We start from the raw sequence: 12,785 nt of genomic DNA, 5'->3' as shown, positions 1-12,785 counted from the left end.
TTTGCCAAACTAATCGGTCCAGAACTGTCATATAGGCTTCAGCCACTGTCTCATCAACAAAATATTGCATCCCTCTGCCTGTTTTACAAGTATTTTAATGGTAGGTACTCCAACAAACTACAAGCCCTTGTATGTCCTTGACATAAATATGCCTGACAGACCCAACAAGCAGCAAAATCCCACCCCTACACAGTAGAGATCTCCAGATGCCAGAAAGCCTTTTACTTTAACAGTTTCTTCCCCAGAACTGCTAGACTTTGGAATTCTCTTCCGAGTTCCTGCTTTTCAATGTAAACAGACATCTTGTTGCTCAACTGTCTACATAGTATCCCTGCAATCATATCCCAGATACATTAAAGTGGCACTGCGCCTTGTTTGAGGTGAAAATGCAATTAAAAAAAAATTTTAATAAAAAAAAAATTTTAAATAAAAAAATTTAAATAAAAATAAGCTTTCATATTTTTCTGATCCACCATTCATTATTACTTGGTTAAATGACAGACTGACTTATCTCCCCCTATGTTACAGGTATTTCCGCTCTTATCAATGGTGGACCATCAAAATATGATAAAAGTGATTTTTATTTTTAACTAGCAAGACTACTTGGCGTTGCACAGGGCAAAAGTGTAATACATTTCTATTAAAACTTCTATCTCTCTATTCATCTCTTTGTCTTTCTCTTTCCTCTTCACCTAGTTCTCTCCCTCTTCTTTCTCCTTATTTGCCCAATTCATTACTCTCTCTGGACATTCGCACAAACACCTCACTTTTATAGATTCTCCAAGGAATGAGTTGGCATAAGGCAGTTAAGTCTTTGATAGAAATTCTGACTGGAAAATCGATCCCCACCTTCCTGATGAAATCTGCACGACTTTAGGGTTAAAGAATGAATATTTTTTCTAAATTCTAGATACTATTCATCCTGAGCAGCGCTGATCAAAAAAATACCAACTTTGTGGGTATTTGTTTTGTAGTTTTATACTTTTAGTCAGACATATACACAGACAACAGCCTTCTATATTATAGATTAAAATTCTACCCGATAATTTTTACTAATTTTTGACAAGGATAATTATTTAAAGAATTCTTATTTGGAATATGATTTTTATATGTGCTATATACACCATCGAAAAAGATAAATAATTAAATCTATATCATAAAAGTGAATGTACATGTGTCTGGCTCACTTCAATAATCATGTATTTAAATTTAATTTTTATAAGTAAAATAGAGGAAGCTTAATCTTAATACTAGCTGATAATAATAAAAAATAAAGGCAAGAATTATAACTTATGCAAATTTAAATTTATGAGTAATATAGGAGAGATTTAATCACAATTATATATTATAATAATAATAAAAAAGAAAAAAAAGAATTTATTTCATTTTTAATATAGACAAAAACTATTTCCTTATTAAAACAGGATAGAGAGAGTCTCGTCTTCTTTTTCTCATTTCAACAATTTTGAAGAGGTATTACATTGCCAAGAAATAGAGTGACATGTGCTAGTATGATAATATTAACTAGCAAAAGTGAAGCACATATTTTTTGCTAGTATTCATTTTATATCATGAATAAATTTTAAAAATAGGCAATACTATCAACAACAATTTGCATCGGATAAAGCACATCACTAAACTTGTCAAGAAAGATGAAGATATCTTGACATCACTTAACAAAACCCCTGTTAGCCGTTCTCCCAGCATTTATTTAAAACCATATTCAGCTATGGTGCGACTGCATTTGGATCATAAATCACTATCTTGCTCAGAACACTGACTGCTTGGAAACTGTTCAGAGACGTGCAATCAAGCGAATACTCTAGATCAGACATCTGCCATGCTTTGAACGCTTTGCTTCTTTGGGTTTGGATTCAGTGAAGCCCGGACGTCTAGCAACTGACATAGTAAACAAGAACAAAATTATTAGCCATCTCATCGACAATAACAACTTGGAACACCTTTTTGATCTCCACATGTCTAATGCACATAAACACGTCGACAAAGTCAGAAAACAGCACGGCTCCTGTGACTTTCGGAAATATTTTTTCACATTCAGAATTGCTAAAGCATTAAAACAGTCTGCACCAGTTGTTGGTTTCTGAGTCACTGCAGCCTCAGACAACAGCTAGGGGTTTTCCTACAGCACCAAAGTGAACAAATTCTAGACTGAAGTATTTCTCTGGTCTTGTGCAGTTCTAGGAGGTCCATTCTCCCAGAGTTTGACTTCTTCCTTTGAGAGAGGTTAGTTCATTGCTAATCGCCTGTAGCGCCCCTACTGAGGAATGCCAACAGGATTGACTACCCATTTTTCATAGGCCAAAATGTGCTTTCTCTAGGGTGCTAGTTTTTCAAATTCAACTTTCACAACCATGTATCACGTCTTCCCACTGTGGAAGAAAAATAGATACTTCTTTTTTCTGAAACACTACATCTTTTAAAATCTTCATGCTTCCCAAACTTTGCCCAAACTATATTTGATGCCCCCCCCCCTCCGTACATGCATTTTTGATGCATCTGAGCATTGTACATGATTTCGTCCTTTTCTGTTTAAGGTCATAACATTAAGTTTTTGGTCAGAGTACAGAATAATTGACACTCTTCAGATTGTTAAGAAATTAAGTAAACACCTATGAGATGCCTTCAATCAGTTTCACAAATATTATCATACAAGCATTTAAAAATTGTCGCAGACTCTTGAAAATTCAATATGTTATTGCTATACATCTTATGAGATGACTGACCAATTTTTATGATTTCAGGTTCAAATGAACAACTATAGCAGAAACTGAATACACCTTACAAAAGCCTGATTGTCACAGCTGGTGAATTTCAAAAATGTAATCTGAATGTGAAGACACTTCATAAAAACGATATGCAATAAAATTCTGTTTTAAATTTGGAAAAAAATGGAGCAGAAATCTATGGAATGCATCAGACTGTTTTTGGACCATCTTGCATGAATTGAACATCAGGTTTTGAGTGACTTAAGAGATTCAAGGAAGGCAGGGAGTTTGTGAGGGATGATGGGAGCAGTGGGAGAACTAAGGAAGTCAAAACACCAGAGTTGATTGGCCAAATAAAGAATTTCATGGATAAGGGTCATCGTGTGTCTAGAAAGAAAATAAGTACACAGTTTGATCTCAGTGTGGAAACTGTACACACAATTATTCATGAGGAACTAAAGATGCGGAAGATTTGCATGAAGCTTGTTTCAAGGGTTCAGTCCACAACTCCAACCTTATCACAGACTATTTGACCAAGATGGGCATCAAGACAGTTCCTCACCCTCTTTATAGTCTAGACCTTGTTCCCTGTGACTTTTTGTTATTCCCTAAGCTCAAGGAAAACCTTAGATGTTGTCATTATGAGACAATGGAGGAGATGAAAGATGCTGTAAGAGGGTCATTGACATACTCACACAAGAGGACTTCCATGGGGCCTTCCAGAAGTTGTTTGAACAGTACAACAAGTGCATTACAGCCAGAGGAGATTACTTCGAAAAATGACTAGAGTTTTATATGTGTACTATCAATAAAAGTGCCCATACGAAAAAAGCTTGGAAACTTATTGAAGGCACTTTGTAAAAAGCAGTAGAATGAAATTCTCTATTGAATTCATTTAAAAATAAATTTAAAAACAAAAAATGCACATACCTGTCTTACTTTTGCTTGTTCTTTCGACTTGGTGGCCGGACTGGCCATATGATCCTTTATTTCCTATGATACAAAGGAAAAAAAAATCATTAAAGTTCAGAAACAATGTGGAAAATGAAACAAAAGTAGAAATAAGGGGAAAACAAGATAAAGTCAAAATAAAAAAAATTAAAAAAAAAAGGAAGGGAGAGGGAATGAAAAAGATAAAAAGAAAAAAAGAAAAGGAAAAGGAAAGAAAGAGTGAAAGAAAAAGAAAAAAGACAGAGGGAGCAAATGAAAAGAAAACTTTCATCAGCAGAATTTTTGGATTATGCTCATTTTCTTTCCAAATAATACGCACGCTGTGGTTTGATGTGCCGATTTTACAGCACATTAACCCGTTTTACGTTTTTTGATGCTATTTAACACATAGCTATTGCAAACGGTTAATTGTATACAATTAACTAAAGATAAATTGCTATTTTCCCCCATCTAGAGAAAAAAAAACAAAAAAAAACGCTGGTTCATACATTCCCAATAGTGCACAATTGATTACAATAGATCTGCACAGATTTGAATTTGGCAGAGCTGATTCAATAGTCTGTAATCATATCCATTAGGCCACTCAGATATGGGCAACAAAATACCATGAGGTTAATTCTCAGCCGATAATAATGTAGTCATCTTCAAGGCTAATGTTAACAAATATTTCTTGAACAATTCTGTTGGATAATCAAATTCTACCTATTCCATCCATTGCTTTCAATCCTCACATGCGAACCTTCATCACCCAACTGACAATCTTTTTAAGCCTTATCCTCGAGTAACCCCCAAGCCTTGATAAGTGGTGACCCATCAGTAAGAAAAAACAACCAAGATGAGAACAGTGGTCCAAATGACCCACTTAATACAAATATGGGTGACACTAAAAATATAATTGCAAATTACTTAGGACTTCTACCCAGTCACGGCTGACGGAACGAGAGCATGCTGCCTATATGGATTAAATAATGGGTTCTGTTTAAAATTCCATGCAGATTCCCGAGTTCAACAGAAACGTTTCTGAGTTTACTTAGATATAGCTTAAGGTCGGAAGTTACATCGACCAAAACGTTGTGAAAATAATACTCAAGATGAGAGTAATAGTTTGAAGAATCCAAAGAATACGAATAATCAATCCTCATCTAAAAAAATCCGATACATAAAAGTCATCTTGTCTAAAAACGATGATGATACAGAGCAATAAACTGTCAAATAAAAGTGCAAGAAAACCTGTTCAGATACGATTCATCTTTATTTTATTTTTTTGATAAGTAAATAATGCTTTCTCTTGTAGCCCGCACTTTTGAATAATTTGAGACATCTGTCATCTTGATCACATTCTAAGACAAATGTAAGGACTTGAAAGTTGTCTTGTGTCTCGAGTGGTCAGATGTGCGGATAAAAATGGAGAAATCTTTGTCAAAGAAGGAAATTAATCTTTTTACTTGGCAGAACAGCAAGCTATATTAAGTGAGAGAAGAATTAAAAAAAAAAAAAAAAAAAAAAAAAAATGATGGCTAAGTAAAAAAAAAAAAGCAAGATTTGAAAAAACAGTGAAAGGAAGTTTTACTACATTTTTTATCCTTTCTTTCATTGCCTTACAAAGATGAAAAGAGGGAGGGGGAAGAGAGAGAGAGAGAGAGAGAGAGAGAGAGAGAGAGAGAGAGAGAGTCTAATCTATATATTGAATTAATAGCATCACTATGCATGCACTATGTGATGGTTGGTTGGTTGGTTAATGACATGGACTGGCAACCTGAGCGTGCCAAGTTCGAAGCTACTTCATTCCATAGAAACACTTTCAATTAAGGATGTTGGCAACCTTCATGTGGTCCTCTTCTAAGGACCTAATATCCTTCTACAAAGAATTCTTAATAGAAAGATATTGAGGAAACGAATGTCAACAAAATTATCACAATGATGTTCAACAACAACAACAACTCCTTGCTTAGTGTATCTTCGAGTTCAAACCTCAACCAGGCCATAATTATTTTTTTTTTTACTTTGATTCTAACTCGATATTGTAAAGACTTATACAAAATTTAGAATAGTCTGTCTCCATTAAAATGAGGGAGTAATCTCATTTCTATAATCAGAATGATTCGGTTGACCATAGCAACTTTAAAAATAACATTGATATTTATCCATAAATTAATGGTATTAAAATAAATAATAAAAATGATATGCAAAAGAGAAAGGTTCAAGAAACTTGGCATTGACATATACTGCATAGATAAAAATAGAGCTAAAAATAAGACCATAATTGCAAGATAATTATAGTGAAAGCAATATAATATATAAATAGACTAATTTCTGAAGAAACGAATCTGAAATCTGCCATCGCTGGCCAGTGTTGCATACAATTGAACATCCATTTTAGCTAGTGTAGTTAAAACATTTCTTACTGATCTGATGACTCAATCGGTCAGCGCACAAATGTTGAGTTTTTACTTCACCTGGGACATAAGTATATATACTTTTATTTTATTTGACCCCAAATGAGAGAGAGAGAGAGAGGGGGAGAGAGAGAGAGAGAGAGAGAGAGAGAGAGAGAGAGAGAGGGACAGTCTGATTTATTGAATTAATGGCATCACCATATCATACTTGCACTGTAGGTTGATTGCTTAGTGTGCCGTTTGTAGAAGTAGTCTCCGAGTTAGAACCTCAAATAGAGGTTAATTATTTTTACTCTGATTTTTTCTCAAAATAAACTTAGTCATTTCAAGTTACAACACTACACAGTTTGTTTAGCTTTACTTTTATCAGTGATGCAGGCAGCTCCTATATATGATTTATTTATTGAAATGTGGATAAGCAAGTAAACATCCGATTGGAAATACATTAAAGTTAGATTAAAATATTTTAGTCGATCGGTTCAACCATATTCATTTGGTGATTTGGATTTATTTAACAAAACTGAACATTTTTATATGATGTGAGATGAAAAAATCCAAAGGGGAAAAACGGTTGTATGAAAAAAAATTTCATTTTTTGCTGGCTCCCTCCCTCTCATTATCTCTCTTTCTCTCTCTCTCTATATATATCCCATTGTTCAAATAGGGTCAAATATATTCAAATGTGGAGATGCTATAATGAGTTAATGATTGCCCAGTGTTAATTAGTTAAATAACAAATTTGGTATGACAATTAAACTTACTCGAATCCACAAACACTATCGATTTACAAAATTAAAAAAAGTGATTCTAAAGATTGATGGAAACAGTTGGTGGCTGAAGACATGGGAAAGTTGGGATTAACCAATCAAGACACGAATGATGGACAATTGCAGGGGCAACCAATGAAGTTTAACCTCATCAAGAGAAAGTGAACTCAAAATTAGAAAATAGTGTTTCAAATCTTATTATCTTAGAATTTACTTGAATTATTTTATGACTACTTGAAATTACAACCATTTTGAAAAAAAAAAAAAAAAGAATTCTTAAATTGAGATCATTTTATAGTAAAGTTGCATAGAAAAATTAACCCTCCTTCAAAATTTGAACCCCGTTTTTTAAATTTTTCTGAAAAACAAATTTTTAATATTAAAATTTGTTGTTTAACTGATATTGTAATTTAAAGATTCTTGTAAAATAATTGAGATGAACATTTTGCAAGATGATGAAAACTACAAAAAAATATACCCTCCACAGGGATATTTCATATATAAGGAGGTACCATACTCTTTAAACTAATCATGGCATATAGGGTATCTACGTGCTAGAGGAACCATGCCCTTCAAATTTCTTGGGGCTTTTATATCTAAGAATGGGGAGGGGTTACATAATCTTATAAGGGCCTCTACAATACTTAATACAGTCTTGCTTATATTATTTTGATTTTTTTCTCGTCCAATCTTTCCAAACATAACATGCGCACTTCCTAAAAGAGAATATATTATTGGAAATAAAATATAAAACTTTATATTCAATAACAAGAGAATTTTACTTCCAGCACATCTAAGACAGTAAACGACCAAGTTCTCTCCGATTCTCTCTCCTCTGATCTTGAGCACATGCTACAATGGAGTGGCTGGTTACTTTTAATGCATCTAAAACCAAGCTTCTCTCTTTACTTCATCAACATTCTGATCCACATCTGGCATCAATTGAAATGAATGGCTCTCGTCTTCAGGAGGCCTCAAGTTTTGACAAGCTTCTGGGCTTGACCGTTACTCCTGATCTTAAATGGAACATGTACATCAAATCTGTTGCCAAGGCTGCTGGAAAAACGGTGGGATCTTTCTATCGATCCAGTAGATATCTCACTGCTGATGCAATTCTCTATCTATATAAGAGCCAGGTACGTCCAAAGATGGAATGCTGTTGCCACATCCAGGCAGGAGCTGCTAGAAAGTACTTGTCCTGCCTTGATAGAGTTTAAAATAGACTTCGTAGCCTCGTAGGAGATGTCCTTTTCTCTTCCCTGCAACCTCTATTTCACAGAAGAGATGTTGCGAGTTTGTCTCTGATGTATCGTTATTTTCATGGAAATTGTTTGACTGAGCTCCAGTCTATGCCAAACTTTCACAAGAAACACTCGTCTAGCTGAAAACACAATCAATAATTCCCCCACTCTTTATCTGTACCTAAACCTAAACGTAGATTCCATGAACAAAGCTTCTTTCTTAGAACTGCACGCCTGTGGAATTGTCTTCCGTTTTCCTGCTTTCCGGCTGACTACAATATGGTTGTGTTCAAGTCTAACGTAAATAAGTTCTTGATGAGCCGTTCCATACAAGCTAACAAATTTACCGAATTTTCATTACTAATGATTACTATATTGTCCAATTTCTACTGTAAACTCTTTAACCCTTATCTTCGAGTGGCCTCTTGGCCTTGATAAAGTGGTGATGCCTGTGTAAAAAAAAAAGAAGTAATTTGAACACATCTAATTTAATCAGTTTTGCTTCGAAAATGAAAAACAAACACAAAAACGTCAAAATATGTCAGTGAAATCAAATTTATTTTTAAACTGAAAAAAAATTTATTCACAACTTGAAATAATTTCACATAGAATGAAATCTGTTTATAATAATCACAATGGTATCAATTGGTTGTTATTGATAGCAAAATCTATCTTTAAAAAAAGATTGAGGGCTGTATGACTGGCTTAATGGATATGCTTGTGGACTATGAAATTGGATATGCCAAGTTCCAATTCTACTATATTCATTCATGTATGTCCTAATAACGTTGGGAAATGTAGGCACCCAAAATGCCCCCTCCCTTCCAGCCATGGAAAAAATAGCAAGTTACCTTTAATTAATTATGTATGACAGTTTACAATAAATACTGTATTAAAGCATTGAATGATGAAAAAGGGTTGGTATGCCATAAAACAATAAAATACAAATAAATCCTTCATTTAAGGCTTAGGGTTCATAGGATAACTGCTTAACCATAGTTTTATGGGGTTAAGCAAAAGTATGTTATCTCTGTGATAGTGATCCTTGGTGGTCTAGAGACAGGGTAAAAGAGTTAATTCAGCAAAAAACTCTGGAACTAAACGTGCCAGAAAATCTCCGTGTTGAAGCAGTAGTAGTAGTAGCTTTATAACTTTTACTCGCTTCTGGCATACCTCTTATGCTAAGAGTGTTTCATGTCACATTTAGTTTAATTTTTTTCAATAGCATTGGAACCTCTAAGTGTGCTTTTTTTTAATGGAAAGTGCTCCACACTAGGCATGAAACTATTTCATGTAAGAATAAAGGATGATTATCACAAAGACAGGATATGTCTATTAATTAGCCTTTGTTTTTTAAAAAGACCAACGCTATAGGTAGAAGCAAAGTTAGCCGGAAGAGAGTTCCACAAGCCTGTAGTTATTGGAAAGAATCTACTAGAATAGGAAACTGTACTACAATGAGATATCAACACAGCAAATGGATAGAAACCATGAGAAAACAAGTCGAATAAGCTGGAATCAAAGAAGGAATAGATCAGATAATTCTGAAGAATATAATGATAGTATTTAAAAAAAAAAAAAAATGATTGAGACCAGCAACATCACGTCTGTGGGAGAGTGAGAGAGAGGGGGTGCAGAGAAGAAAGGGTAGGGCCATACAAATTAGAACTCTCAAATGGGACAAATTAACCAGCCCAAATATGACAACAGTATTTCATATATGGTTTGATAGTAGATTTGTTGAGCCTTAAGTGCGAGAAAGTGTTTGAAACAATAGGGAAAACCGACTTTATGAGAAGCAGAAAGAGTAATCGATCTAATGTATCAAAAGAAAGACCAAGCAGAGTCGATTTCTTTTTAAGAGCAGAGCCATGCATGAGACTCTCAGGAAGAAAAGGGGCATGCCTATGATTGAAAGAAAGAAGCTGAATCTTAACATGATTAAACAAAACAAGCCATTTATGGTAAGAGTAGTTGTAGAAGTAGTATTAATATACTTATCTTCACATGTCCAATAGTTTTGAAGCCTATAACTGCTTATTGATCTAAGTAGTAACAGTTGTAGTATTAGTACACTTACCCCTTTCAAATGATAAACCCAACATATTAATTACTTCAGACAAATTCTACCCAATAGTTTTGGAACCTATAAATGTATATTGATCTTAGTGGTAGCAGTAATATTTAACACATACTCCTCTCCCAATGACAAATCTCTCTGTTGCTTCATCCCAAATTTGGTACAATCGTATTGATTTTTTTTTTTTTGCAGCTACATTACTAACATAAGATAAAACAAATTCCAACTATAATATAGATATCACCAAAAACTCAAAAGACATTATGACACACAGCCAAGAACTAAAAAGAAAAAACAAGGGTGCTAGAAATCTCGGTGTTGTACTTTTAGTAGCAGCAATAATAGATTCATATCTTTTACTCATCTGTGGTATACCTCTTATGTCAAGAGTGCTTTATGCTTAGTTTGATTGAATTTTTAAAAATAGCTTTGGAACCTCTAAGTGTTTGTGTTTTTTTTTTTTTTTAATAGAAATCGCTCCAGGCTAGGCGTGAAACCACTTTATGTAAGGAGTTAACAAAAAATAAAAGATGATTATCACAAAGACATAATATGTCTATTAATTAGTCTTTGTTTTGAAAAGACCAAAGCTATAGGTAGGAGGAAAACAGTCAACAAGAAGAGAGTTCCACAACCCTGTATTACTTGGAAAGTAGTGTTGGGACGATTATTCAAAATCGGAAGATTTGGGGATATTGGAATCCGTATCAGAAAAATTTATGCTTATTTTCCAATGCCAAAATGATTCGTTTGTTTTTTTTATTTGATTTTGTTGAAAGTAAAATCGTCTATTGCTGGTAATAATGATGAAATAATAAATACCAGCAAAGCTAAAATCGATAGATCATCTTCCACAAGTGTATTTTGACATTTACACAAATGTCTGCATATTTAACTTGTATTTATTATGAAAATCAGGGAAAATAATTTTATAGTTAAATAATTAGAGATTTATAAAGTATCGGAATCAGGAATTTAGCATGGAATCAGGAAAAATATTGGAATCGTCCCATCACCATTGAAAAGAAACTATCAGTAAAAATCGAGACATTATGGCACATCGCCAAGAAGATTAAAAAAAAACAAAAAAAACATTGAAGTGGCTTAGGGTAATCATTGGCAAATGAGTAAAAGCTGAAGTCCTTGCACAAATAACATGCAAGCAATGGATGCAACATAAAAACGTAAGCAGATATGGAAGGATAATAGGCGTCACTTATGAAGCACGAGATAAGATTTGCATGCACTCGTATTCTCCATCATCCTGTCTGCATCCAAGAAATGGACACGCAGAGTTAAAAAGAATGATACAGGCATTCGAGATGTTATCGCAAGATATGTGATATCTCATACCTTAACCATATGACAAGTAATCAGATTCATATCGCCATCTGACAACATTGTCCCTTACAATGATATGTTCACAAATAATGAAGAAGAGAATGCAGAGATTAAATAGCCATGTCACAAGATTACAGAGTCGACGTCTTCTGAGAATAACACTACAAGGAATTGTAGAAAGTAAAAAAAGAGAAAGACAGACAGAAGTTGGACACTGTTAGCAATTTCCTTTCACCACTGTGCCTAAAACTATATGAAAATTCCATGAGCAAAGTTTTTTTCCTAGAGCTACTTGTCTGTAGAACACAATACTGCAGGCTGCTTCCCAGCTGACTATAACATAGTCGTTTCCACATGAAAAAGTTTTTGTTGGACCATCCTATTAAATAATCAAATTCTACCCAATTTCCATGATTATCGATCATCACTGTGTTGTCCCACTGATCACCTGACACTCATTAAATCTTATCCTCGAGTGGCATTTGAGCCTTGATAAGTGAAAAATAAAAGGACAACATTTAAGATTTAAGACATGACTGGAAAAATGTTTGTGGAGAGTTTAGCATTGGCAAATTATTGCCAGAGATGCAGTCAACGAATGTGGAGTGTTGTCGATTCCTTTCTGTGTAACGCAATAGCTGCAAGAATCAGCTTTTTTTTTGGGGGGGGGGTCAAAATATTTGATATGCATTTGCATACGCTGACCGAGGTCTTCTAAGGCAGAACATAAAACATCTTAAATTATTTTGAAGTATTATATATAAATATATATCTATATAAAGTTAGGTGTGCGCATATGTATCTTATCTATATCTATAAAAGTAAGAATGAGTGTGAGGACACTTCTCATTCTCGTATATACTCAATGAATTTTTTTAATCTACAGGCTTCAAATTTGGTATAGGTTATTCAGACATGCGGAAAACCTTAATTGGTTTTCATCCCGAAAAAACTTTTAAGGGATCAAAATCGAAAAATTGGTATGTGGGAGTTGTCGGATTTTTCTATTAGCTGTTTCACGATTGCGCATGCGTGGATGGTTCACATTATAGATTCCTTATGTTAAGCATAAGTTGGTTTGAAAACACTTTTTGAAGAGCATGTCACGCTGACTGAGTGGTAATCGTGCTAGACTCACTGTCTTTAGGTTTTGGTTTCGATCTCAGCTTGAATTTTCTTTTTTTTTTTAATTAACAAGAAGTGATCTGTTTAGCAAAACCATAATACTCGTGCGCAATGTCATGTCTCAATTTCTTTCCGTTTATTTACTTCATTTTGTTTTA

The 12,785-nt window shown here is 34.0% G+C and overlaps 1 protein-coding gene across 2 annotated transcripts in view; it reads right to left on the bottom strand.

Moving 5' to 3' along the window:
* LOC145292052 (syntaxin-6-like) overlaps window positions 1–12,785 on the bottom strand; it is a 627,569-nt gene that overhangs the window by 113,275 nt on the left and 501,509 nt on the right. For both annotated transcript variants that reach the window (XM_080138080.1, XM_080138081.1), the window contains exon 4: window positions 3,657–3,719. In XM_080138080.1, the coding sequence (XP_079994206.1) occupies window positions 3,657–3,719 (63 nt within the window). The remainder of the gene's footprint in view (window positions 1–3,656; window positions 3,720–12,785) is intronic.

This window comes from Euprymna scolopes, chromosome 13 (genome assembly GCF_053919585.1).
Source record: "Euprymna scolopes isolate OS-2025 chromosome 13, ASM5391958v1, whole genome shotgun sequence".
In the NCBI taxonomy this organism is placed as follows: Eukaryota; Metazoa; Mollusca; class Cephalopoda; order Sepiida; family Sepiolidae; genus Euprymna; species Euprymna scolopes.
This window is presented reverse-complemented; position numbering and strand designations above follow the sequence as displayed.